Source organism: Pelodiscus sinensis, chromosome 29 (genome assembly GCF_052426305.1).
Source record: "Pelodiscus sinensis isolate ZL-2025 chromosome 29, ASM5242630v1, whole genome shotgun sequence".
In the NCBI taxonomy this organism is placed as follows: Eukaryota; Metazoa; Chordata; order Testudines; family Trionychidae; genus Pelodiscus; species Pelodiscus sinensis.
The window spans coordinates 9,333,014-9,360,756 of NC_143080.1; the positions used below are offsets into that span (position 1 = coordinate 9,333,014).

Below are 27,743 nucleotides of genomic sequence, written 5' to 3' on the forward strand. Positions count from 1 at the left end.
GGGTCGCGAGGCCCAGTGCGCATGTCACGCAGCAGCGCGGTGACGTCAGCCCGCCAGGCACGCAGCGTCTCCCCCCTTCTCCCGGTAACCGGGGATTCGGGAAAGCGGCGCCTGGGGCCAGCGGAGCGAGTGAGTCGGCGGGGCCCCTCCCCCCCCCGCTTCGCTTCGTCCCCCTGCAGCCCCCTCACTGGCCCCGCCCCTTCCTCGCCCCGGCGGGGGCCGTCCGTTGTGGCGGGGCCGTCGCTCTCCCAGCCTCCGCTGAGGGGCGGGACGAGGCTTCGCGCGCCACAGGCCGGGGGCGGGGGCAGCCCCGGGGTCTCGGCTGTGCCGGGCCCTAGAGCGCGAGGGAGTCACCTGCAGGGCAGGAGGCGCCTCGCAGCGCAGCGGGGACGAGCCGGTTTAGTCCCGGGACGCGGGCGGGCTGGGGAGCAGCCCCCCATGGTACGGCCCGTGTCTACGATGGCTCTGGGCTTTGTCATTGCTCGTAGGGTTCTTCAGTTCCCCGGTTCATCTTGAAAAGTCACAGAGAGGTGGCCGTGGCCGTCTGAGCTTGGTAAAGAAAAAAAAAAAAAAAAAAAAAAAAAGTCATGTAGCACTTTAAAGACTAACAAGGTGGTTTATTAAGTGATGAGCTTCGGTGGGGCAGACCCACTTCTTCAGCTTGTGAGTGTGTTGCGCAGGTTTCCTTAAAGGACAAGGACCGAGCAAGCCGATACTGGGTGAAAAGTGTTTGCCCGCGGGAGATGGGGTGTTACTGTCTTTTTTTTTTTCTCTGTGTGTTCGTTTAAGCAAAATGCAGAACAATGTAGCACTTTAAAGACTAACAAGATGGTTTATTAGACGATGAGCTTTTGTGGGCCAGACCCACTTCCTCAGGCCTGGCCCATGAAAGCTCATCGTCTAATAAACCATCTTGTTAGTCTTTAAAGTGCTACGTTGCCCTGCATTTTGCTTGGGTGAAAAGGATTTGCCCGCGGGAGATGGGGTGTTACTGTCTTTTTTTTTTCTCTGTGTGTTCGTTTAAGAGCAGTCTTTTTTTCAGCCAGGTTGTTGTTGGGGCATTTGATGCACGGGAGGAGGTATGCCACATATTGTGATAGTCCCGTGCAGGATTCATGGGTCTTTGAAAGGTGTATTATGGGGGCGGGAGGAGTGGGTTGATCATCATAGCAGCAAAGAGATGTCTGCACGTTTTGTGTCTTGTTCGGGCAGCATCTGGTGTTGCTTTGAATTCGTGTGCTCTGGTCTGTGAGGAGCTTGCTTCTGAGTTGTGAGTGTGGTAAGATTGTATTTAAGGGCCAAAAGGGAGTGTTTGGGAAAGAGTTCTTGCAGGATATGGAGGCAGTGGGGAGAGGAAGTGTCTGTGTGTAACCATGCATGATGAGCACAGGCTCCTTAGTTAACCGTGTACATGTTTACACTTTCACATCCCTAGTTATAATCAAGTAATTTTGTGGGTTTTGCCCCCTGGGCAGTGGCCAATTAGATGATTCTTTTTTCTTGTAATTGTCAGTGAGGATGATGTAGTCTGGACATCTCATTCTGGTCCAACTGAGACACTGTAGCAATTTCATTTCATACAACTTCCTTTGTGCACCCCTACAAGATAACAATACTTTATTCTTATACAGCATCTTTCATCTGAGGTGCCTTACAAAGGTAAGTGTGTTTTAATCTCCATTTTGCTGATGGGAAAATGATGACCAGGGCAAGTGAGTGAGTTGCTAAAGGTCATGCACAATGTTTCCTCTAACCTTTTCCATCCATGTGTGGATTTTTCCATCCATGTGTAGAATACATTTTTATGTGCACCAAGGCATGTATGAATGTGCACCCCAAGTAGAAACAAAACACCTAGCTCTGGGTGCTCTGCGAATCAGCTGGCTAACATTCGAATCTCTCCTGAGTCGCCACACAAGCGCGCACAGTTTACGGGGAATGTTGAAATGCACCAAAACAGTAGCAGAATTAGAACTCAGATATTCCTATTCTCAGCAACGTGCTTAACAGCTGTGTAATGTGGTGTACTTTTCTGTTACTATTCTCTCTGGGAAATTATTTACCATTTGGATTATAGTAGGACTTAGACACATTAAACGACTTTGATAAAAAGCATTCGGGTTACATTATGCGAGGTGCTGTACAGCCAGAGCAGAGTGAAATTTTTGAACAAAAGTGATACAAATTTCAGGTTATACAGAAACGTTTTGCAGGTCAATGTGGATTTAATTTTTTTGATGGTGGGAGAGAAACCCTTCAATAACAATCAAAATATTTTGGTTTTGACAGTTTTGAAATGAAATGTTTGAGGCTTTTTATTTGAAAAACTTTTTATTTAGAAATTTCCTTTAATTTTATTTTTTTAAATTAAAAGCTTTTTCTGAATTGCTAGAAAACTAATCTGTTATTTACACAGCTGTAGTACAGAGGTAGGATAAAGGTTCTTGCCCTGTGGTACTTGTTGTCTACCAGATATTGCATTGCATATCCACCTCTGTGGAATATCTTTTTCTAAAGTTTTTTTAAATGGTTTGTGCAGATATTTCTGAACCTGTTTGGGAAAATTCATCTTGAAAAACTCTTGTGCTCTAATCTTTCAACAGTCAGTGGGGCTACCTAGTATTCATGGTACTAACTCGGCTACCCCCTGAAGCTAGTATTCATATGTGCACCTGCTATGTAGAATGCAACCAGTTAAACAGCAGTAACACATTTGCTAGAAAGGCTGATTGGGGGCAGCTCATTGGCTTTGCATGCTTAAAACAATTGTCTTGCTCTCATTTTCAGGATATTTTTTGATTTCACGAACTTGGAGTAGCATTACAAATCTGGATTCCATGTCTTTTCTTGTAAGTAACCCAGAATGAATTAGGGTGAGTGTTTAAACAGTGTCTAGCTTTAAAAGCACTGTTATTGTAAAACTTTCCTTTTCGTACATTCAGAGAAGCCCTGTTTCTGCAATAGCTATTGTAGGATGGAGCTCACCTCATTGACTTTCTTGGAGCTCCACAGGGGGCCCTGTTCACACAGTTTTTGTTGCAGGATTGGGACTGGCCCATTCTCTAGCTTGTTACTGGAGAACGAGATTTGTAATAAAAATAAAATTATTTTGATTTATGAGTTAATCTACCTCTACTTGAAGTAACGTAAGGGTAAGTAAATTTGTTGGTTGCATCAGCAAGCTGACCAAGATTTTTGCCATAAATGAGTAGTAAAATGGCTAGTATTTACTGGGTGCTAACAGTGTATTCAATACTATGCACGCTTATGATGACATAGTCAATGCCCTCAGGATTTTAGTTTATTTCTAACATCTAATCTACTTTAATATAAATCAGAAAATTGAACTAAAGAGATAGAGATCATGTCACGAGCAGGATGTATGGCTACTCTGAGTTTTAAACATTCTTTGACTTATTCTTTGGTGTTCTGGAAGAAAATAACAGTTTATCAGTATGTCTGTTACTATTTAAAAATATTAATATTTGCAGCTGCTGAATGCATTTTTTTCTCATTTTCCCTAAATTGCAAAGGAGATGTATGTTAGAATGGTCCAAGTAATCTATGTAAATTCTGTTTTGCTTAACATAAAATAAAAATGAATGAGCTGTGAAATACATCTAGAGGATATAACTAATTGGCTTTGGGCTTTCTCCTTTAGCGGTGGGTGTCCGAAAAGTTCATTGTAGAAGGCTTAAGAGATTTGGAACTGTTTGGAGGTAAGTACTCTATTCTTTGACACTTCAAATAGAAATCTTCTGCTTTAAACTTGAAAGCACCCATCAGTTTGGTATGTATAAATGTGCTATAGGAAGAACAAATCAATTTATAGCACTGTCATCAAGTTGGCTAACAAAAGCAAATTTAGAAGTTATTTGCCAATTTTTTTATAGCCTTTCATTTTAAAGTCAGTAGTAGTACCAACCTCAGAATGTTGTCAGTAAAATAGTACAGTCTTGTCTTTCCTGAATAACTAGCTTTTTCCTCTTTTTAAATACAGCTTTTGAACTTGAAAAGGATAATTACAGAAATTATCAACTCAAAATTCTCCAAGTGTTTGTTGCTGAGTCTAGTTCAAATATTAAAGCTGATAGAAGAGAAGCCTTTAAGTGTAACTGTGGCCAATAAAGTAACTATGTAAATATGGTGCCACTTCACACAATAGATCTTTCTCCTTGAGTGTCTTTGAATCAGGCCTACTGATTTCACTGGCAAAAACTAGTTTTAAAACAGTAACACTTTCTCTTTCCGGGGTAGAGACAACCACATAAACTGGATTTTAATCTGCTACTTTCATCACTAGCAAAATTGTCAGCTAAATTCTGATTGCAGAATCTTTGTGACAGATGAGGCAAGAGAACCTAGCTCTGGGCTTAGTTTCCAGGTAGAGCTAGTAGTTAGCAAAATCTTCTATTAACACTTGTAAATTCTGCAGATTTGCCCTTCTACACTGAGCTTTGTAGTCACGTTGAACCCCGTTTCAATTGTGACTTCTATCAAATCTTTTTTATACTATCCTTTCTCACCATGGTTACAAACTTTTACTATGTTAAGGAGATAAGCATGGTTTTGGCTGGCACTGGTTTTTGTTTTTAAATTCCTGCTTATAATCAGATGCTAATAGTTTTTGAAAATAACTGTAATGTTTTAATGTACAAATCTGACTAGAAGCTCTGCTCTGAAATGAAATTCAACCGCAATATAAACAGTGCAGTTTTATTTGATTTCAGTGTGAATTGTACTTGCTTACAGCAGGGCTGAACGTGGACCATTTTATCTAAGCCTCTAGTTACATAGAAACCCTATGTTATACGTGTCCTTGTTGAAATGTGAATTTTTACTTTTGGAAACTTGGCAGTTAAATTTTACATAATTCCACTTTCTACGTTGGTTGCGTTCCCTCTTAAACTTCCAAAATAGTTTATCCCAAATATTTAAATTCATGAAATGAATTTATTTTTTTTAAAAAAGGGGTTTACGTTTACAATCTAAAATTAAAACAAATCTCCAAAGTCTGTTTGGCTTGGTAAATGTACGTAAGGCTGTTTGAATCTGTGTAACTTCTTACTTTTAGAATTAGGTTTAACCTATAACATTCCTGATGTTTTTTAAAGTTTGTTGCTTACAATTAACATCACAGCAGTAAATTTTATCAATTAAACTTGATAAAACTTGATATTTTGTCTGGAAATATATCCTTATAATTGTCCAGTATCTAAACTATGCTTTGAAGCTATTTTAATTTATTTTTTATAAGTCTCTCCAAACTGTGTTTTGAATTGGGTATCTGTTTGTTGAAGAAAACATGGTGAACAATTAATTTCTTTACTCCAGAGCAGCCTCCGGGTGACTCTCGGAGAAAAGTAAGTGATTTTTGCAGGCTGTAGTGCTGTGGTCCATTGCATGGAGATTATTCCTCATGGAAGTTTGATTTTCTTTCTACCTTATTTGTACTCCATCTATATATTTATCTTTACATGTGTGAAAACAGGTTTCACCCTGGAAAAGAGATTTTGGTGTGTGGTTTTGAAGCTGTTGCATGTGATGTCTTAGCTGTAAATCAGATTTAATTCCTTAGGCATACACTTCCTAAAGTGACTATCGACAGGGCTCGACAAATAATGCAATCTACTCGCCCCTGGCAAGTAGATTGCAACCCGGAAGAGCTGGGTTCTGTGCGCACAATCTGTGCGCGCGCAGCTCGCCGGACAGCACAGCTGGTGAGCCCTGACTATCGGTATGTCTACACTTGCACCCTCTTTTGAGAGAGGGATGCAAATGAAGACATTCGAAATTGCAAGTGAAGCCGGGATTTAAATATCCCGTGCTTTATTTGCATATTCACGTTATGACGCTATTTTGAAATAACAGATGCTGTTAAAAACGCAGTTATTTCGGAAGAAAACCCTTCTCTCAAAATAACTGGTAAACCTCATTGTGTGAGGTTAACAGCGTCTGTTTTGAAATAGTGCCATAATGCAAACATGCAAATGAAGCGCGGGATATTTAAATCCTGGCTTCATTTGCAATTTCAAATGTCTTCATTTGCATCCCTCTGTCGAAAGAGGGTGCAAGTGTAGACATTGTTTCAGGTTTGGCATTCAAAACCAGTGCTCACTTTTTTTTGTATAGTTTGACGTTTTTTCCTTTCTCTTCCCTATGCCATGTTCCTAAAAGGGATTCCAACATCAAACTGAAGATTATCTAATACTCAATTTCAAATGGGACTTTACCTATTGGAATAGGTGTTACTGTGGCCTCTTGGGAAACAAACAATTTTGTGCAATCAAGAGGTGCTGTTAACTGCCTAGAGAAATCTTTTCCACTTGAGGATTAATTCCCTAGAGCTATGAAATGCCCATCTGAAATGCATAGTGTTGTCCAAAACAGGACAGTTTGAAACTTTACCTGTAATCCCTGTCATTTTCCTCGTCCTGATTAAAGTGCTAGTGGTATGCAGTGTAGATATATATAGCCTAAATGGGAGACTATGCTAGGCTTTTAAAGATCTTTGTGATATTCATACTCTTTATTTTAAATGGGAAAAAAAATCTTATTCCCTTATGTAGTTGTAGAGATAGGGTCATAGTTGGAGAAAGGGAATTTTTGTAGCTGGAGTCAAAAGTGAGCAAGAGAAACCTGGAAAGTGTTTAAAAAAAAAAAAAAAAAAAAAACTTCTTTTCCTTCAAGCATTGAATCAGAAATCTTAGCCACAGGAGTTTGATTTGGCAAGTAGAAATCATTGTTGACATTGCATAGTTCTGGTTTCCTAGTGGCATTGACAGAACAAGTAACTTTCAAAAACTAATTTCCTTAAACATACATCCAATGTAAAACCTAACCAAAAAGCTTGAAATGCCATCCCTTAATGAATGTCATACTTCATAGAGCTAATCACGTTTCTTCATATTACAGCTTTCCTGATTTTTAACTGCACACCAAAAGTTATCCTGTGTGAAACTCTTGGGGAGCTTTTTTGCAGTATTTCATAAAAACATTTCAGTTTAACTTGGTTCTTTTATTTTTTTCAATCTCATACAGTGTTTAACTTTTCAATAGAGCGCCTTCTGTATAATGTGGTTAATTGTAGAGTTTTCAAACTTAATGTTTATCTGCAGAGAAGTGAATGAAGGTCTCTAATGTACTGGATTATTTCTAAAGGGGAACAGATATTCTGTTTTGGTTGAAACAGCCTGCACTATAGTTAAAAAAATAAAACCTTAGATTTATTTCATTTTTTGCATCTGTTTTGTTGGCTTCTGCTAAATTTGAAGTGCATTGAAGTGTTTGTAAAGCAAACTGCCTACATAATGCAGTTTCAGAGCAGCTGTCATTGCTACAGAAGAATTTTAATTTCCTTGGTGGTGCCTTTCGGCTTCAAAGGCTTCCATCTGCTTGTGTGTCAGTCTTGCCATTGACAGGGGTGAGTGGAGATGATGGAAAATGTGATGAACTGGGCATTAACTGTGAAAGTCACAATTGGCAGGAATATTTAAATTAAATCTAGAAATAAGTATGGGTTGTAGCCTTCAATTCATAGCCTGTTGATTGTGTTGTGACACATAGTGGCTAGAGCAAAAGATTTGGAACTGTTGGGATTCTAGATTCCAGTTATGTTGAATCAGAGATTAGTTTTTACCTCCTTGTGCTTCAGCTCCATGAGCTGAAATAATGTAATGCCTTTCACTGAGGTGATTATAAATATTAAACCTTGCTCTTCCTCTCATTTGGGGCAGGCATTATCCCCATTTTACTTGCCCAAGCTCCCTCTGAGTCAGTTACAGAGCTTGGATTAGAACCGAGGAACTCCTCGCTCCCTCCCAAGATCTAATCACTAGATATATCTACATTCAGGAGAAAAGTAGAAAGCTTCTAGAAAACTAGATGCTTTATCTGAACTGAGGCTGATTTATGGCAGAAAACCATCTTTCAGTGGCCAACAAAAGTGGCTCAATGACCTGATGAATCTTTACCATCTATAGTTTTTGTGATTCTACAGTTCCTGACTTGGAAAATATTCTCTAACACTTTGAGTCATTAATTCAGCACTGATTGCCCTCAACAGCAAGGATAAGAGATTTAATTTTTAAAAGTTAAAATGATCTAAGGGTTCAGTGCCCCTCATAATAATTTGTATCTTGATAAAGCTAGTTGGTTTACATTTTAAAATGTGCAGCTAACTGGAACAACTCAGATTCTTCAATTTCTATTTGTAACAGTCCCTCTTGATCTGTTGATTGATGTGGGGTTTTCGATTCCAAGTAGGCGTTGGATTGAGCTAGTACTGTGCATTTTTCTGGTGGCCCCATTAATTTCTTCAGTATTCAAGCTTTTTTAAAATTTAAACTAAGCTTTCAGCCCTTTGAGACATTATTTTCTTGAGTAAGGATGTTAAGAAGTGGGTTATTGACTATTTGTGTACCCGATACCATTTGTATTGAGTACATGATTAGTCGATAAGGGGCCCCACTGCGGCTCTGGAGTATAAATGTAGTAGGAGCCGGGCACCCAGCAAGGTTGGGGTGGGAGGGAAGTAGTCGACTCCACTACCTGATAAGCCTAGACTTATCGGGTAGCTGACTAATTGACTACTCTTTTACATCCTAGTCTTGAGTATGTTGGCTGACTGAAACAGTAGTTCTCTGAGGTTTATACCCTCCTTTGCCTCTAGTAGAGCATTGGCCCTGATGTTCAATTTTACTGTTGATGATATTGTCAGCTGTTTCTCTGTCAATCATTTTAGCAGAAACAACTAGCCTATCTGGAATACTGAGCAGAGCTTGAATACCATACTACCAACTTTTTTTAAATCCAATTCCTGATATCAAGTAAACTTCCAGCACGGATCTCTTTACTCTAATTTGAAGTATCTAATCTGTTCAATTCTCATTTGATTGAAATACAGCTTTAATCTTAGAAAAGTTTTAGTCCTAATTTGATTTTCATTATAGAATGGAAGGTGTGAAATTGCCCATTTTGTAGCTTCCTCTTTTGATTGTTTATCCATGTCTGGAAGTATTCTCTCCTATAAACATAGTGACGAGTGTCTGCACTCATGTAGAGTATATAATTTATACAATCTGCCTACATCTTGTAAGTGCACTGAAGCAGGTTTTACAAGATACAGCCTAGTCACCCATATTCCTAAAATTAGAATTGGAGCCCTTGGCATTTCTCAGTTAAGAGTGTATTTACATATCCATGTACTGAATGACCATGTGGCCGAAACACAGATAAGGAGTACATAGTGCGGGTGTTCTTCATTTCTCTTCAATGCCCGTGGAGACTTCTTGCAAACTTTTACCCTTTGCTAAACTTACTCTGCCTGCTTAAGATCAAACTGCTGGTTTCCTTGATTCCCAATCCTTTAATTGTGGTAGAAAAAAAATGGGGTCATATGTTCATGTAATTAACATAATCATCAAAAAAAGTTGAAGTTTGCCAAAAGCTGTGGTGTTGCCAGCAACTTTCTAGAGATTCTGCCTTGCTAGCCAACACAACTGTCTCAGAAGTTGTCAGTTATTTTCTAGTTTGTCCCATGCACATTTTATGCCAAATAGGATTTTCTTAAGGCTTCTTCAGACCCGAGAGTAAAGCCACAAATCAAGATAAGCCACAAGTTCAGTAAATTTGGTCTAAACCTAATTCCTAGAGGACACTTACCAATGTTGCTGAAGTTTCTGTCAGTTTGCTGCTGGTTCTAGCTCTCTGCTTAGGAGAGCCCCACAATTGGAACACAGGGACTGTAGGTTTAATAGAATTGTGAGAAGGAGTCTGCAGAACTGGAATAGGTGGTGGAGCTACAGCTCAGGAAGAGGGTGCATTAACAGAACCTAGGACTACAGTATTAGAGAGTGCTGCACTCAGTAATGAGGGAGCCCGGTAGAGCTGAGGGAAGTGAGGTCAGGACTGGAATAACAGAGCATGCTGCAGATTAGAACTCAGGCATATTGATGGAGTTGGGAAGTTCATGCGTCCAGTTTCATAAACATTAAAATAATTTGCCAGATTCAGCCAAAATATTTTGTCCATTTTCTAATACATAAGTGGTGTCAGCTGTTAGGGTTTTGAATCAGCCATTGGTCTTAAGGACACTACTGAGTAAAAGGATCCTAATCAGCTGTTGCTTAAAGAATCAAGTATTTCATTTTTGCATCAAGAATATTTAAAAACAATCACTAGGAGATGGGGGTGTTTTGTTTTAAATACTTAATAAAGTGTTCAGAATTTATTTTGGGGCATGTCTATGCTATGGAGCTTTTTTTTTTTCAAGAATAGCTATGGTGGCAAAAGCCTATGAGTGGAAGTGCAGCATATACCAGCCAAAGGAGCTCTGCTGGCATAGCTCCCCCATTTCCCCAAAGGACATTAGCTATGCTGACAAGAAGTACTCTTCTGTAAATATAATTGCTTCAGCACTACAGGGTTTGCCAGTAGGGCTATTTTGACTAGATGGTGTAAGTTTTTCACACTTCTAGCTAAAATAGTTATGCCAGCAGAACTTTGTAGTGTAGATCAGGCCATAGTGTGGGTTAGGGATGTAAAATCCCATTTAATTGGTTAACTGGGATTAATGAGGGAGCAGGTTCCAGCACAGTTGGGCTAGAGTGGCCTCCCTCACCACCCTGCTGCAGACAGTGACTGCTCCAGACCAGACAGAGCAGTCCCTGCCAGCGACCCCCTCTGCCATGGACACAGGGGCTGCTCAGGATAGTCAAAGCAGTTCCCTGTCTGTGGCAGGTCCCATGGGGCTGAAGCAGCCCTAACCGGTTAACCTTTCACATCTTTAGTGTAGGTCTGATTAAAATGGCCCTTGTTACTTTATGGCTCTTTGTCATTGCATTATAACCTCCTTCTTTCAGTGACAGGAACAAGTGTGTGTTTTCACTTCCATTGCAGCTACAGGAGAGAGAGTTGTGAGTTTTTTCCTGCTTCATGCATCAATTGCAAAATAGTCAGGAAAGTCTGATTTGTAGAATATTTATGGCTGGCAAGATGAGGCAGGAAGGACACAGCTGGGTTTTCATATCCCAGGTGGAGTTAGTGTTTCTGGCAGTTGAAGAAAAATTCACCTAATTCAAACATGACATAAAATGAAAAGATGTCTGTCTGCAGAGAGAAAAATGTGGAGCCTCCCAGTGTCGCTCATCTACATCTATAAGCATAACTGAAGAACAGAATACATTGCAATAATGGAACATGCCTGAACGCTGTCTATAGACTTTTCTCCCTCCCCTGAAACCCCCGCTTCTCCCCCGAGGAGATCTGGAATGCAGCTGTGCTTCTAATGCTACCAGAGACTACAGCCTCTTTTTGCATCTAGAAAATCACCTGTCAGTTTTTGTGACAGGCTCCTGTAATGCAACTTGGACTGTAATGCCTGTGCCTTGATTTGCACAGCTTGTTTTTAATCAGTTTTTAGCATGAGTGAGCATGAACAGAGAAGAACATTTGTCTTTTCAGCTTGTGCATGTGGATGCAGCAGGGAGCTCTCTTGGCCGTAGCAAAAAGATGTTGCCTCTTTCAAGCAAGCTGGCAGACGTGGGAGTGCTGCCCCAGTGTTCGTTTGGACTAGCTGTTTGCTGCAGCTAAATTCTTGCTCACATTTGGAGAATGTGTGTCTGATCTGTGCATCTTGGGCTTTTCTTAGTTGGTTCATCACTCCTTCCTGCAGCAAACAAGTTCGGTTCTGGTGGCTCTTGCTACTGAGAGCATGAATGAGTAAGTGACTGAAAAGTAGCACACTCAGACAGGAAATGCTTATTGCCAGAGTGCAACCCCTCCACCACCGATGATACAGAAGTTTGTAAAGGGTAGGAGAGAGCTGGCTATTGCAAAGCAGTGGAGTAACGCTGTTACGTGGTGAAGTAATTGTCTTTGTTAAATCAGAAGGCCTTTTAAAGAAGATTAATAGAAGATGGCAACTTAGCTTGTTTGGTTCTATGTTGTAGGAAGCAGATGTCTGGGTTTTCTGAAACAAGACATTTCCTGGGTTTCAAATTGTATGAAAGTTATTTACAGCAGACACAGAACTTAACTATGTCCTGATAATATGACCATGTGCAAAAATATAATGTGGAACAGCTGCTCTCTCTAGTAGGTGTAATAAATATGTTTCCGATTTTTATCTTGCTTTTCTAGACCAATGATGCAAGTTCCGAGTCGATAGCATCTTCCCCTAAGAGGGACACCATGAGCAGTTTTTTACCAGACAGTAGCTGTTATGAGTTGCTCACCATAATAGGTAATATTCCAAGAAAAACACCTCATTCTCATTCTTCATTAACTTTTTCCTTTGTAAGATACCATTTTTTTTGGGGTGGGGGGGTGGGGGGGTGTTATGGTGTGTTTTGGAAATGTGAAAAGTAAAATGCAAAATATCCCTTCTTCCTTGGGAGTAGTATTAAAACCACTCTATAAAAATGTAAATTAAGAGAGGCTTTCTGTGGAGAAGCTCTTGCAATCAAAGTAAAAGACCTATACTGGATAAGAGGAGGAGTGGTTATGAGGTTAACGGAAAAGGGAGGCAAGCTAGGGTCTTTTAATCTAATTTCTGGCTTTGCCATTGGCTCCCTGTATGGCTTTTGGCAGGTCACATCACCTCTGCGTCTCTATGTCCCAATCTGTAAAATAGGAATATTACAGACCTACTTTCCAGCAGGTTTTTAAAGTAGTTGTTCTTGTATGCAGGGTGCTTTCATTTGGAAGATGATGTAGAACAGGCATATTTGTATTAGGACTAGGGGCAGTCCTGCCAAGCATCCAAATCTGGCCCTGCCAGGATCCTCAGACACAGAGCAGCCCCATGCCACTTTAAGCTGGCTGTTCCCTGTGGCGCTCTGCTCCAGGGGGAGAGGGAAGCTTTGTGCGCTGCCCTCACCTCCAGCCCAGTCCCTCAGCTCCTGTTAACTGGTGTGTTGGGGATGGGGGCAGCACGCAAAGCCTCCTTCCACTCCAGCACCCGGAACAGAGAGCAATGTGGAATAGCCAGCCATTTTGAGCAGTGGGGGCTTGCAACAAGTAGGGAGCTTGCCTCTGGCTCCTGCAGGGCTGCTGGCTGGGAGGTGCCTAAGTAAGTGCCTCCTGGCCACAGCCTGCTTCTGGCACCCCAGCCCTTTCTCCTGCTCACCACCCTCTCTTGCACCCATACTCCCTCCCAGACCCTGCATCCCAATCCTCCGCCCCAGATCACAACCCCTTCCTTCACCCAAACTTTCACTCAGATCCCGCCCTCTCTCCTGCACTCCAATTCCCTACCCTAAGCTCCCTTCTGCACTCAGGCCCTGCACCCCTCTGCCCCATAGAAAAGTGCAGCCCTTGACCACTTACCAAATCTTGGAGTATCTCCCACATTAAAAAGGATTGCCCACCCTGGACAAGACCATAGACAACAGTTAAAAGTGAGAGTAGGGATGAAGATCATTGCGAAGGAGAAGGCTTAGTGGAAGCTTTCCGCAGGCCTGCTGGCAGTGGGGAGCAAAGGGGGTGACTGTCCCAGGGCCTGGCAATTCTAAAGCGTCCAGAGCTCCAGGCCCTTTAAATCACTGTTGGAACACCATGTGGCACACTCTAAAGAGCCCTAAGGGCTGGATGGCACTGAGGGCTGGGGAGGGGCTGGCATGATAAACTTGCTGCCCTGACCCCACCCCTTCTGGGATTGTGGACCTGGGCCTCCCACCTTGCTTAGGGGCCCAGCATTGCTGGTCAGTTGTGCTGGCTCTCCCACAACCCACTTCCCAAAACAGTCAATTATATTCATGCTTACAGGGTAAATCTTTCTCTTTTCAGGCCAAGGCTTTGAGGAGCTGATGATTGTGAACCTGGCCAGGTATAAACCTTCAGGAGACTATGTCACAGTCAGAAGGATTAACCTGGAAGCCTGCACCAATGAGATGGTGACATTCTTACAGGTGATGCTATAGTTTTTAGAATGGGGCACATTCAATTATACTGAAAGAATGTGACTCCTAGGACTTCTGTTTAATGTTTCCTAAGGTACCCATTGCAAAGCATCTAGAATGCCGTGCAACTTTAAAACAGTAGTTGCAATACTGGCCCACAGAGACCAATTTTCCTAAAGAAGAAACGGTCAAATTAAAAAATCTACTGATGTAAGGATCTGAGTTGTCATTTTGTAAAAGATAGTTAGCTGATACTGGAGTGTTAGGGAGAGTGTTCTAGGTTCTCTAGACCCAGCTGTGTCGCTGGCTGGTCATGAGCAAGTCCTTTAACTTCTTTGGGCCTCAGTTCTCTGAAATAGGGGTCTTTGTCCACCTCACAAGCATGTTGTGAGGTGATTCATGTTTGCAGAGTACTTTGAGATCTAAGATGGAAGGTGCTATAAAGTCAGAGCATTAATCTAAAGCAGTGCCTCTGAATTCTTCTAGACTACTGTGTGCCTTTGATGAGTCTGATTTGTCTTGTGTACTCTCAAGTTTCACCTGAAAAACTGCTTGCTCCCAAAATCAGACCAACACATAGAAGCATCACAGCATGCTAGTATTGGAAAATTGCTTATTTTCCCATATAATTATAAAATAAGTCAATTGGAATATTAGTATTGTATTTGCATCTGAGAGGGTAGTGTATGGAGCAGTATAAACAAGTCATTGTATGAACATTTATGTTTCTACTGTCTTCACAATACCTTTTTATGTAGCCTGTGCTAAAACTAGGCAAATATCTAGAGGAGTTTATGTACCCCCAGAAGACCTCTGCATACCCCCAGAGATGTGTGCCAGGGATATAAACGATTAGTTGACTACCCCATAAACCTATCCTTATCGGGTAGTTGAGTCACTGCTCGACTAGTGCCCTCCCTTGCTGCCTCAGTATCAGAGGTACCAAGTTGGGGAGAGCAGGAGCTTGTGCTAGCGGGAGCTAGCTTAAAAGCTGTTTTTCCCCCCAGCACCGTCTCTCCAGGGTAGGCAGAGGTACAGCAGGGGAAACAGCACGAACGAAGACGGAAGCAATCCCTGCTCATGCGGGGTCCTGACTGCTGTGCCTCTCCCCCTTTGAAATGTATAAGAGCTGCCCACTGCACCTCTTCCTTTGAAATGTACAAGAGAACACTTCCTAGCATATGTGGATTTTTGCACTTATTTCACCCATCTCTGATTCGAAATATCCTTTTGCTTTTAGGGTGAACTTCATGTTTCCAAACTCTTCAATCATCCTAACATTGTGCCATATAAAGCGACCTTCGTAGCTGACAACGAGCTATGGGTAGTGACATCCTTCATGGCTTATGGTAGGTGGAGAGGGAAATACATTTGCTATCCGACCAGGCTGCTCAAGCTTCTGGGAAATCATTTCAGTGAAGCGTCCTGTTATTCCTGCTCCGTTTAAAAACCATTTCTTTGCCTTATTAGGGTCTGCGAAGGATTTGATCTGTACCCATTTCATGGATGGAATGAGTGAACTGGCGATTGCTTATATTCTCCAGGGCGTGCTGAAAGCTCTTGACTACATTCACCATATGGGCTATGTACACAGGTAAAAAGGAAATGCTCTCTTTATCACTGAGTCTGCTTACAAACAATATCAAGCCAGTTGGGACTAGGTATCTCCAGGGATTCGGAATAAGAATATGATTTGCCAGCGCAGGGGAGCTTGCCCTGCTGGTGCTGTAGAGAGCTGTGTTGTCCATGCCCTCAGTCCCGGACTTGTCTCTGCCACAGAAGTAGTTTCTGAGGCAAAGTGTAGTAGTATCTTAAGGCTAGATTAAACTTTTGCTGAAGTGAACCCTTCCACAGGATCCCCAAGGTGGAAGGAGGAGAGGAGGGAGGTTGTGAGCAAGGCTCCCTCCAAACTGCGTGGCTGCCTAATAAGCCCCGCACAAGGCTCAGGGCTGCTGCGGCCTGGGGAGAGGCTATGGACTCAGCAGCAAGGCCAGATTAAGAAAGGAACTTTAGGGGCTGCAACTTGCGGCTCTCAGACCAGAGCCCTGGGCTGCAACCCATAAAGCAGTGGGGGAAGGGAAGGCAGCTCTGAGCTGCCCTTCCTTCTCCCCACCCCACCCCCAGCTGGAGCCCTGTCTCTGTGAGCCCCGGGAAGCTCTGTCCCCGCAGCTCCCATTGGCTGGGAATTGCACCCAGTGAGAGATGCGGGGGGTAGCACAGAGCTACCTCTTTCTCCATACACACCCCCCAGATGGGAGCTGCTCCAGGTAAACACCCCATCACCTGAGCCCACACTCCAAACCTGAGCTGCCTCCTGCCCTGAGCCTATTCCCACGCTCCAAACTCCTTGGCCCCAGCCTGGAGTCCCCCTTCTGCATCCCAAACACCTCATCTCCAGAGCCCTCATCCCCCCCAACCCTGATCCCTCCCCCCTCCCACAGTGTGAACCCCTTGGTCCCAGCGCCACCATAGATCATCTGTGTGCAGAATTAATTTTATGTGCATCAATATGGAGGTGTTGTGTTGCACATCATCTGTGTTGGTGCACATAATAAAATTCATTATGCACATGGATATAAAAAATGAGGGAACACTAGTTGTGACAGCAGAAAACAGCGACATTCTTCCTTTTTACCAGGGGAATTGGAGGGACTGGGACGAGGCTAGCTGGGACAAGGACATGCTGGGGGACATACTAACTAGCATGGAGCCCCAGGTAGGAATTAAAGCTGCCCTCTCTAGTGCATAGGCCAAAGGGGAGAGCACATGGCCATCCATCCACTTGCCTTCCCTCGAGTGATTATTCTTCTCTACCCCTGGCATGCAGTTTACACCTCTGTACTGAGGTTTCAGTGAAGCAGGACCACCTGTATCCTATAGTGGTTGGAATGACATCATACAATATCCAGGCACAGCCTTTAAGAGAATGAGCAGGTTGCTTTATTCCCATCCTTCCATTATCGTTCCCTGAACAGTCCCAGTGTCATGTTAGGGAGGTGATAGCCTGTTCCTTCATCCAATAGAATGACCAATAAATTACGGTTTCATTCTTCCCAGGCACGCTCACTCTTAGTTCTCTCTCCTAGGTTGTTTTAGATAAATGCAACTTGGTACCATTAATTTTAAGTTCTGAGGCTTTATTTATGTCTATGCAAATCTCACCTGGCCAAGCACCACCTGTTAATCTCTCCCCTGAAAGCATTGCCTCTAGAGTCTGGATCTTTAACCAGATATGTTTTTCCTGATAAACGCTAACGTAGCTGCCACACATACTTCCAAGTAGGTTTCAAACTGTGATACTTCTAGGCTATTGATACCTGACAGAGTGAATATTTTCACTGGATGCTAGGTATGCTTAGGGTTCAGAATATGCATTCCTTAAATCCTCTACAGAAACCCGATAGAGTGATCTCACATGGATGCTGTTAAGGGATTTAGCTTCCTTCTAAGGTATATGACCCTGGTCACGTGTAGACCATCAGCTGAAGGGAGGTTTTCCTTTGCTTTAAGGAGTGTGAAAGCCAGCCACATCCTGATCTCTGTGGAGGGGAAGGTGTACCTCTCCGGCCTGCGTAGTAACCTAAGCATGATCAACCATGGGCAGCGGCTCAGAGTTGTCCACGACTTTCCCAAGTACAGCATCAAGGTCCTACCATGGCTCAGTCCTGAAGTCTTACAACAGGTAAGGTATAAAGCCACTGTTACAGACACCCCTTGTGGCCAGACCCCCCCCTCTCCCCGGGTCCTTCACTGTTGCTGGGATTTCTAGCCAATAAGCAAACTATTTCCAGGCTGATGTAGCCTGAGAGTATCTGATTGTGGGGGGGGGGGGGGGGGGTGGTGTGTGTGTATGTGTATGTGTATGTGTATGTGTATGTGTATGTGTATATATATATATATAATAAAATAAATAAATAAATAAGTTATATATAATGTTTCTTGGGAAAGGTAGAACAGACCTTGACAACTGGTTCTCACCCTGCTGTGAGTTTCAAAGGGAGTGACTCAGATTCTGCAATCAAGAAAACTGGGCCCTGGACATTTAATGACACAACTTGCCTGTTGGCCTTCATGGGGCATGCTGCTTTGGACCCCCACCATTAACATCTGCTTAGCATTTCCTATGCCAGTGGCAAGCACAGCACATTAGCCTGGCTGCCACCGTGACACTGAGTGTGAATCTTCTGAGCTGCACGTAGAGGCACCTTTTCATTCCATAGGGCATTGTGTGTAGTGGGAGGAAGGCGGTTTACTTTCCTACAGACAGGCACTCAGGTGACGAGAGCAGTGAAAACAGACTTCTTAAAACTGGCTGGACTCCTGAATGCCAGGTCTGTCAGTGAGCCCTTGTTATCAACACTCCTGCTGGCAGCTTAGTGTGATCACCAGCATAATAATGCTTGTCTCTGATCTTGTACGCATTCCTGTGTGCTGTCAGTCTGTTCCCGTGGCTCTCCATGATGCTGTTCAGTGAGAAGTGGGTTTCTGGCTACTCACTGTTTAAAGTCACTGTGCATTGCTTCAAAGAGTTAAACCAGCGGAGACTATTAGGCTATGTCTAGACTGCATTCCTCTCTCGAAAGAGGAATGCAAATGAAGCAGATCGAAATTTCAAAAGAAGCACGGATTTGCAAATCTTGCGCTCATTTGCATAATCGTGGGAGCCCTTTTTCGAAAAAGAGCTTTTCAGGAAAAAAAACCCTGCAGTCTAGACGGGGTTCTTTCAGGGGGAAAAAAACCCCTTTTTTGAAAGAACCCGTACTCCCTATTTTTTCAAGATAATGAGTTCTTTTGAAAAAGGGATGTTATTTCCAAAGAACCCCATCTAGACTGCGTTTTTTTCTGAAAAAACCCTTTTTTGAAAAAGCACTCATGCAATTATGCAAATGAAGTGAGATTTGTAAATCTGTGCTTCATTTGAATTTTGATCTGCTTCTTTTGCATTCCTCTTTCGAGAGAGGAATGCAGTCTAGATGAGCCCTTAGTGTCACTTTGCCTCCTGATGAATTTTTTTTCTTTCTCTATCCCTCCTTTTTTCCTTTATAAACAGCAACTGTGTGATCAGCCCAGCCCAAGGGGGAAGTGCATGTTCACTGGGGGCAAAATAAGCTTTCAAAAAGGCCCATATTAGAGCATTGGTTGTGGGGTTTTGTGCCTATGCAGGGGCTAAATTCCAGAGGGGAATCTGCATAGTTATGTGAAATGGAGGGGAACTGGATAGAGCATGCCCGGCTAGTACCCGAACCACCGGGCAGGCCGCCTTCTGTCTCCTTCCAATGAAACAAATGAGCAGCACTGAGCTACATTTTCATACAATTAAAGTCTCAACTCTTGTTGCCCTGCTTGTGTGAAACATCTATAAATACTTCAGTGTGGGCACCAGGGTACTTTGGGTTAAGTGTTCTTTGTTCTTCCCCTTCAGATACCTGATCAGATTCCCACAGACCTAAGCATAACCTTAGAATGAATGTATGGCTAATTCTCTCTCCCCTGTGGTTCTAGAATCTCCAGGGTTATGATGCAAAATCCGACATTTACAGTGTGGGGATAACAGCCTGTGAACTGGCAAACGGACACGTTCCATTCAAGGACATGCCTGCTACTCAGGTAGGCTTTGTAAGCGGTGTGGGCTCTACTTGCATCCCAGCCGTACAGCTGCATGCTGGCTGTGTGTGTCAATGATACTTCAATGAAAACCAAGTTACTGGCAGCAGCTGTGTTTGTAAAGAGATGTAACCCACTCTGGCCTCTTGACGTCATGAACAAATCAAGAGGCACTCTTTGCATAAAAGTAAGGGTAACAACCCTAGTCTCCTGGTCAGATTGCAGGTTGGTTAAGTGGGTGCGGTCTCTGCCTTATTCCTGCTGTTTCTTTCCTTTTTTACCTCTTAAACTGCTGCTGACTTCCGCTCCAGTGGAGGCTGCGTCCCAGAGGTACATGAAGGCATACATAGAAATTCATGCTAGAAAAAGACCTATGGGGTTTTCTCCTTGCCAGTGCAAGATTGTTCCCTGCAATACATTTTCTAGTGCTCTATTCCCAGTAGGGATGTAAAATCCCGTTTAATGAGGGCAGGTGGGGCATAGGCTGCTCCAGCCAGACTGGGCCCACCACGGGCAGGGGCTGCTTCAGACATGGCTGGTTAACCATTCACATCCCTACTTCCCAGTTGTCTTTTAAATGTTCCAAAATGTGGAGTTCCCTCTGAAAGACCCTGTGGTAAGATTATTATTGATTGACTTAATATCTTTTAGCATTTTTAATGTGTACAAGTTGCTGGCACTCTTTGGTCCAGCAACATCCGTGGTCAGGGATGATTTAAGTTAGCTGGATGTCCACTTATCATAGGTGTGGCCAAGTGTCCCGCAGTCCCATAAAGTTTGTTTACGGCTGCCAGTCCTGGCTCTGTGTTCTGTGCTATTTAGCTCTAATTTATCCTGAATGTCTAAGAGCCCAGCAAGTAGTGGAAGTGCTGGGTAATGCCACTAAGGATAAACATGGTTTTGACTTTGAGTAAATGCTATTAGTAGCTCCTTGCAACATTCAGTAAAATTGCGTAACAACACTTACCGTTATGAAGAGAGCGGATAAGCCTTGGCTAGGCATAGGCCCATATATAGTATTAGTCAGACTAAGCAGCATTGCAAGTATTGTTCCTCTTCTTAATTTTTATTTCGCTGAGGTGAATAGAGACTCATTCATCATGTTTCCTCTGATTTTTTTTTTTCCATCCACATGCAGAATACATTTTGTTGTGTACTGAGGCATGTGCACTACCAATAGAAACATGTGCTGCCGATTGTGGGCACTCGGCTAATCAGAATTTGAATCTCTCCTATTGGATTTTCTCTCAAGCACTCTGCTTACAAGGAACACTGGCCAGTCACCACGATATTGATCTCCTGTGGTTCGGCAAATTCTCTGGTCCCGAGGGTGCCAGACTAGGGAGGTTCGACCTATAGTAAATCTTACCCTTTTTTCCCCTGATAGAACAGCAACTAAGAATGGTAGTATCTCGATCCTGTGGCAAGAGCAACGCTGAGTGAATATACAACAAATGCAGACCCTGAATCACTTGCAGGACACCACTGAAGATTGTTGCATAGAGTATTTAAATGTCAGATACTTTTATTGTAGGGAGTCCTGCTCTCTTACATGTGTCTCGTCCATGCCATGCTTGTGACATCCTTTCATCTCGTTCCATTTCAGATGCTGTTGGAGAAGTTGAATGGAACTGTTCCATGCCTGCTCGACACCACCACAATCCCCGCTGAGGAGCTGACCATGAAAACCTCCCGCTCGTGTGCCAACTCCGGGATTGGGGAAGGCATGGCAGTTAGCAACGTGAGGGCATCCAATGGGGAGTCAATGCTGCACCCCTATCATCGGACCTTCTCGCCCCACTTCCATCACTTTGTAGAGCAGTGCCTGCAGCGTAACTCAGACTTGAGGTACAGCCATAATGAGAATGCTTGAGTTACAGGTCTGGGCCAAACACCACTTGGGACTTAGAATCATAGAATCATAGAATAATAGGACTGGAAGGGACCTCGAGAGGTCATCGAGTCCAGCCCCCCGCCCTCAAGGCAGGACCAAGCTTCGTCTACACCATCCCTGACAGATGTCTATCTAACCTGTTCTTAAATATCTCCAGAGAGGGAGATTCCACCACCTCCCTTGGCAATTTATTCCAATATTTGACCACCCTGACAGTTAGGAATTTTTTCCTAATGTCCAATCTAAACCTCCCCTGCTGCACTTTAAGCCCATTACTCCTTGTCCTGTCCTCAGAAACCAAGAGGAACAAATTTTCGCCTTCCTCCTTGTGACACCCTTTTAGATATTTGAAAACCGCTATCATGTCCCCCCTTAATCTTCTTTTTTCCAAACTAAACAAGCCCAGTTCATGAAGCCTGGCTTCATAGGTCATGTTCTCTAAACCTTTAATCATTCTTGTCGCTCTTCTCTGTACCCTTTCCAATTTCTCCACATCTTTCTTGAAATGTGGCGCCCAGAACTGGACACAGTACTCCAGCTGAGGCCTAACTAGTGCAGAATAGAGCGGCAGAATGACTTCACGAGTTTTGCTTACAACACACCTGTTGATACAACCTAGAATCATATTTGCTTTTTTTGCAACAGCATCACACTGTTGACTCATATTCAACTTGTGGTCCACTATGACCCCTAGATCCCTTTCCGCCATGCTCCTTCCTAGACAGTCGCTTCCCATCTTGTATGTATGGAACTGATTGTTCCTTCCTAAGTGGAGCACTCTGCATTTCTCCTTATTAAACCTCATCCTGTTTACCTCTGACCATTTCTCTAACTTGCTAAGGTCATTTTGAATTATGTCCCTATCCTCCAAAGAAGTTGCAACCCCACCCAGTTTGGTATCATCTGCAAACTTAATAAGAGTACTCTCTATCCCAATATCTACATCATTGATGAAGATATTGAATAGTACGGGTCCCAAAACAGACCCTTGAGGAACTCCACTTGTTATCCCTTTCCAGCAGGATTTAGAACCGTTAACAACAACTCTCTGACTACGGTTATCCAGCCAATTATGCACCCACCTTATCGTGGCCCTATCTAAGTTATATTTGCCTAGTTTATCAATAAGAATATCATGCGAGACCGTATCAAATGCCTTACTAAAGTCTAGGTATATGACATCCACCGCTTCTCCCTTATCCACAAGGCTCGTTATCTTTTCAAAGAAAGCTATCAGATTAGTTTGGCATGACTTGTTCTTCACAAACCCATGCTGGCTATTCCCTATCACTTTATTACTTTCCAAGTGTTTGCATACGATTTCCTTAATTACCTGCTCCATTATCTTCCCTGGGACAGACGTTAAACTGACCGGTCTATAATTTCCTGGGTTGTTCTTATTCCCCTTTTTATAGATGGGCACAATATTTGCCCTTTTCCAGTCTTCTGGAATCTCCCCTGTCTGCCATGATTTTTCAAAGATCATAGCTAAAGGCTCAGATACCTCCTCTATCAGCTCCTTGAGTATCCTGGGATGCATTTCATCAGGACCTGGTGACTTGCTGACATCTAACTTTCCTAAGTGATTTTTAACTTGTTCTTTGTGTATCCTATCTTCTAAACTTACCCTCTCTCTGCTTGTATTCACTACGTTAGGCACACCTCCAGACTTCTCGGTGAAGACCGAAACAAAGAAGTCATTGAGCATCTCCGCCATTTCCAAGTTCCCTGTTACTGCTTCTCCCTCCTCGCTAAGCAGTGGGCCTACCCTGTCCTTGGTCTTCCTCTTGCTTTTAATGTATTTATGAAAGGTCTTCTTGTTTCCCTTTATGCCTGTAGCTAGTTTGATCTCATTTTGTGCCTTTGCCTTTCTAATCTTGCCCCTGCATTCCCGTGTTGCTTGCCTATATTCCTCCTTTGTTAGTTGTCCTAGTTTCCATTTTTTATATGACTCCTTTTTTATTTTGAGATCATGCAAGATCTCCTTGTTAAGCCAAGCTGGTCTTTTGCCATATTTTCTATCTTTCCTACACAGCGGAATTGTTTGCTTTTGGGCCCTTAACAACGTCCCTTTGAAATACTTCCAACTCTCCTCAGTTGTTTTTCCCTTCAGTCTTGCTTCCCATGGGACCTTACCTACAAGTTCTCTGAGCTTATCAAAATCTGCCTTCCTGAAATCCATAACCTCAATTGTGGTGGTCTCCCTTCTACCTTTCCTTAAGATCATGAACTCTATTATTTCGTGATCACTGTCCCCTATACTGTCTTCCACTTTCAAGTTCTCAACTAGTTCCTCCCTATTTGTTAAAACCAAATCCAGAACAGCTTCTCCTCTGGTAGCTTTTTCAACCTTCTGAAACAGAAAGTTGTCTCCAATGCAGTCCAGAAACTTATTGGATAGCCTGTGCCTCGCTGTGTTAGTTTCCCAACATATGTCTGGATAGTTGAAGTCCCCCATCACCACCAAATCTTGGGCTTTGGATAGTTTTGTTAATTGTTTAAAAAAGGCCTCATCCACCTCTTCCACCTGGCTAGGTGGCCTGTAGTAGACTCCTAGCATGATATCACCCTCGTTTTTTACCCCTTTTAGCTTAACCCAGAGACTCTCTACACAGCTATCTCCTACGTTCATCTCCACTTCAGTCCAAGTGTGTACATTTTTAATATACAAGGCAACCCCTCCTCCCTTTTTTCCCTGTCTGTCCTTCCTGAGCAAGCCGTACCCTTCCATACCAATATTCCAATCATGCGTCCCATCCCACCAGGTTTCTGTAATACCAATGATATCATAGTTGTATTTATTGGTTAGCAATTCCAGTTCTTCCTGCTTATTACCCATACTTCTCGCATTTGTATATAGGCATCTAAGATACTGATTTGATCTTGCCTCCCTGTTGTGCCCTGACCCTCCTTTCTCCTTGCCATTATAGGCCGTAGTCCCCCCCATTTCCAACCCATCTCCCAGTCCCGCACATTCAGCACTTACCTGTGGGCTTTGCTCACCTGCCCCCGACAAACCTAGTTTAAAGCCCTCCTCACAAGGTTAGCCAGTCTGTGTCCAAACAAGGCCTTCCCACTCCTGACTTGGTGACACTAATACTGAATCTGGTTCAAGGATCTAGTTAATACTGATCTCTCAACATGGCTTCTGAGTTGGGTCCCAGTATTTGGCTTTTTGTTCAGTGATTTCTGATTTAAAATCTCAGTGGCATGAAATCGTGCCCCATACGTACAGCAAGAGAGTTGTCTGGAATACCTTTAAATATATCTCCTGAAAGCAGTACGAGTAGGTAGCACTTTGATAGGCCCATGCACCAGAGACCCCAAAGAATTTCAATTAAGCCTCCCAGCCACCTTGGGAGAAGTTGTCCTCATTTTACAGATGGAGAAACTGAGGCAGAGAGGTTTCATTATCCATCCAGGAGAGCTCAGCTGGAGACTTCAAAGAATAAACGCTGAGAACAGAGCAAGACCAGCATTTTATAGTTAGCCATGACAGTGTATTGTTATCTTGCTCTGTGGTACTCGGCTCTTCATAATCTGGGCTAGCAGAAGCTCTTGCTGTGTCCCTGTGTACAGCTTCTTTCGCTGTCCAGGAGAGAGGAGTATTCAGGGCAATGATTCTCCCTGTGAGAACTGCCTCACACAGGTTGTCCGTGAGAGCCATCACGTGAGAGCTGTCTCATGGGCTACTGACCCCAAAGCATTTTGAGAAATCTTTAGGGGATAGCCTGGCCGTCCGCCCACAGCTTTGCCTCTCATGGAGCAGGTTTGAATGGCAAAGGTGCTTAACTCCTTCCCTTGTTGGGCCCCCTGGGGATGTGTAGAGGATAAAACTTGCTACTGCATATAGAAGTGGGAGGCCTGTGGCTGAGGTACAGGACTGAGTCAGACTGGGATTCTGTTTCACCCTTCACCCCTCGTTTGCTATGTGAGTGGCCCCTGGCTGTGCCTCGGTTTCCCCCTCGGTAAAATAGGACTCCTCCTGACCCATCTCACAGGGTGGTGAGTGTTTGTAAAGAACTCTGAGGCCCAAAGGAGAGCTTGTTAGGTCAGCATCATTTAATCACACTCATGTCTGTTGTACGCTGACTCGTTCCCTTCTTATTCTCTTCTGTACAGGCCAAGCGCAAGCACCCTGCTGAATCATTCCTTTTTCAAGCAGGTAAAGAGGATCCTTTCATCTTCTGGTAGAGGGCCGGAGTGACCCCTTGCTGTGCCACTGCTGTCCCCTCAGCTGTGGGGTGCAGCGCTCAGAGGGTGGGGGTGGGAGATGTTGCTGTTGACACCTCCCCTCTGGGTAGCTCCACTCTGAAAGCACCTTTTAGACCTGAAGCCAAGAAGGACCAAGGTCCAAAGGGCTTGTTTCCCTTCCTCCTTCCTCTCCCACTTTCCTAATGAGGGTTTTCTTACTTATCTCATTGAATCCTGGGTCGGCGCCAAAATCTTGCCCTTTCCCAGACTCTGCCACCCTCTCCTAGTAGCCAAGGGCATTAGCACTTCCTCTGGATTGGCCACTAGAGGGGGCCACTAGATGAAGTGTGAGGAGGTTTATTCCCGGTTTAGAGGGCACAGTGCCAAACACTGCAGCACTAACTCAGGCAAGGGAAGAGTGGGTTAGACGTGCTGACATATTGTGCTGCTGTTCTTAGACCAGTCCATATTACAGTGTCATGCACATGGTGCAAATGCTAGTCCTGAGGTAAAACCTATCTCCGTTAGAGACTCAAACCAAAACAAACTCTTCTTCCACCCTCAGATCAAACGTCGTGCATCTGAGGCACTTCCTGAACTACTGCGCCCTGTCACCCCCATCACCAACTTTGAAGGTACGCGGCCCCAAGATCCCAGTGGCATTTTTGGACTGGTATCCAGTCTGGAACAGCTAGAGATGGATGACTGGGAATTCTAGGGCAATGTGGTAAATACACAGTTCTTGAAAGAGCTTTCTGGACATAGTAATTTATTGACCCCTCTCAAATGAAGCAGGGATGAATGTTACACGCAGAAGAGTTTACATGACCATGGTAAGGAACGTCACCGAGCCATTTACTTGAGGGAATCGCCAGTGGACAGAAAGGAACTGGAAAAAGGGATGGCCGGAAATGTTGAATGTTTCCTGCAGAATGCCAGAAACCTCCCAGTTCTTGCGACTGAGAACCAGGTGGTGGCTGTATTAGTAGTTTTGTTCGCAAGAATTGAGTTGGTCCCACTCTGGTCTCTAAATGTTGTTTTTTCTCATGTTGTTGATTCTCTGATGCCCCTAATTCAGAGGGCTCTGTCTTGAGCCTATTTTTAGGTAGACCCTTTATTTTTTTCCTTTACAAGGGTGCCTTTGAGACAAATGTGAGGGAAGGGGGAAAGGAATGCATGGACAGGTTATCTTCTGTAGCATTCTTCTGGGGGGGGGGGTCCCATTTTTGGCAATAATGAATTTAGCCTGCTACTTTGGGAGGAAAATGGAAGACCAGACAGTATTGGAGAAAGGTGTTCCCTTCTATTCCCATCATGTTCAGAGGCGAGGAGATTCCTCTGCACAGCTTGATTGGTCTCTTCAGGGAGACCTGTAGATATGTTGTTTTGTTTAGTTTTTATAAATGAAACTCTTGCCATATGGTGCTGAATGCCCTCAAGTGCAGGTGAGAAGGGCATCCCAGGCTTCTGGGACTAACCAGCTGCTCCTGTCTTCTCATGTAGCCACCTTCGGGTCTGGTGGCATTTTTTTTTTTAAAGGTAAGATGTAGTTTTAAAAGTCTTTGAAACTGCTCCATACTATATGATAAATGCCATTTACTTGGCTGGCCCCATCCTGCAGCAAGGCTAATGTCTCTGCACACAGCATGCTGTTTTTGAGAACCTACCATTGGAGGGGAAACAGTAAATTGGAAGCGTGCGTGCTCCCGCTCGCTCTCATATCCTCCTCCTTCCTTGCTCCTGTTGTTTGGATGTTCTGTGCAGAATTCTCCTCCTGAACAGGTTTATTGGTCTCCCTTGCCACTTAGAGCAGCTCTCAGACCCTTTCTAGATCATTTATACAGTTCCGTTGGACTGATGCTACCTTGTGCCCCACCATCGACAAACTGCTACTGTAGCAGCTCCTCCCTCGCTGCGGTGATCAGGTTCTCCAAGCTGCATTTGAAGGCCTTTTGTTCAACCTTTCTAAGCACCAGGTGCATCGTAGATCTTCCTTCTCGCTGATGCACCAAGAATCTGGTCCTGTCTGATGGTCGCCGAGAGCAGTGGTGTGGGCAGCAGGTCCTTTTTGTGTTTATAAACTGTACTTGAACCCAAATAAAGTTTGTTACTATAGTTTTGTTGCCAAAACAAATAAACATTTAAGTATT

At 43.6% G+C, this 27,743-nt stretch overlaps 1 protein-coding gene across 9 annotated transcripts; it reads left to right on the forward strand.

Moving 5' to 3' along the window:
• On the forward strand, positions 1–27,743 carry STRADA (STE20 related adaptor alpha). 9 transcript variants are annotated; one of them, XM_075911650.2, is made up of 14 exons: positions 1–129; positions 1,514–1,659; positions 2,788–2,849; positions 3,662–3,719; positions 5,335–5,363; positions 12,142–12,244; positions 13,789–13,910; positions 15,142–15,250; positions 15,372–15,495; positions 17,412–17,583; positions 19,404–19,508; positions 21,112–21,353; positions 25,522–25,564; positions 26,159–27,743. In XM_075911650.2, the coding sequence occupies exons 3-14, from the start codon at positions 2,838–2,840 to the stop codon at positions 26,309–26,311; spliced, it is 1,272 nt and encodes a 423-aa protein (XP_075767765.1). In that variant the 5' UTR covers positions 1–129; positions 1,514–1,659; positions 2,788–2,837; the 3' UTR covers positions 26,312–27,743. The 9 variants fall into 9 exon arrangements, with proteins under 9 accessions (XP_075767765.1, XP_075767769.1, XP_075767762.2 ...); XM_075911647.2 differs by having other exon boundaries at positions 5–129; positions 1,632–1,659; XM_075911649.2 differs by lacking the exon at positions 1–129 and adding an exon at positions 143–441 and having other exon boundaries at positions 1,632–1,659.

What these genes read in the sequence shown, in the direction of transcription:
- STRADA (XM_075911647.2), top strand. Translation starts at nt 22, where the DNA reads ATGTCACGCAGCAGCGCGGTGACGTCAGCCCGCCAGGCACGCAGCGTC. An exon ending in GCCTGGGGCCAGCGGAGCGA is followed by an intron (nt 130 to 1,631) that starts GTGAGTCGGCGG and finishes ATTCTTATACAG; the next exon opens with CATCTTTCATCTGAGGTGCC. An exon ending in GACATCCTTCATGGCTTATG is followed by an intron (nt 15,251 to 15,371) that starts GTAGGTGGAGAG and finishes TTGCCTTATTAG; the next exon opens with GGTCTGCGAAGGATTTGATC.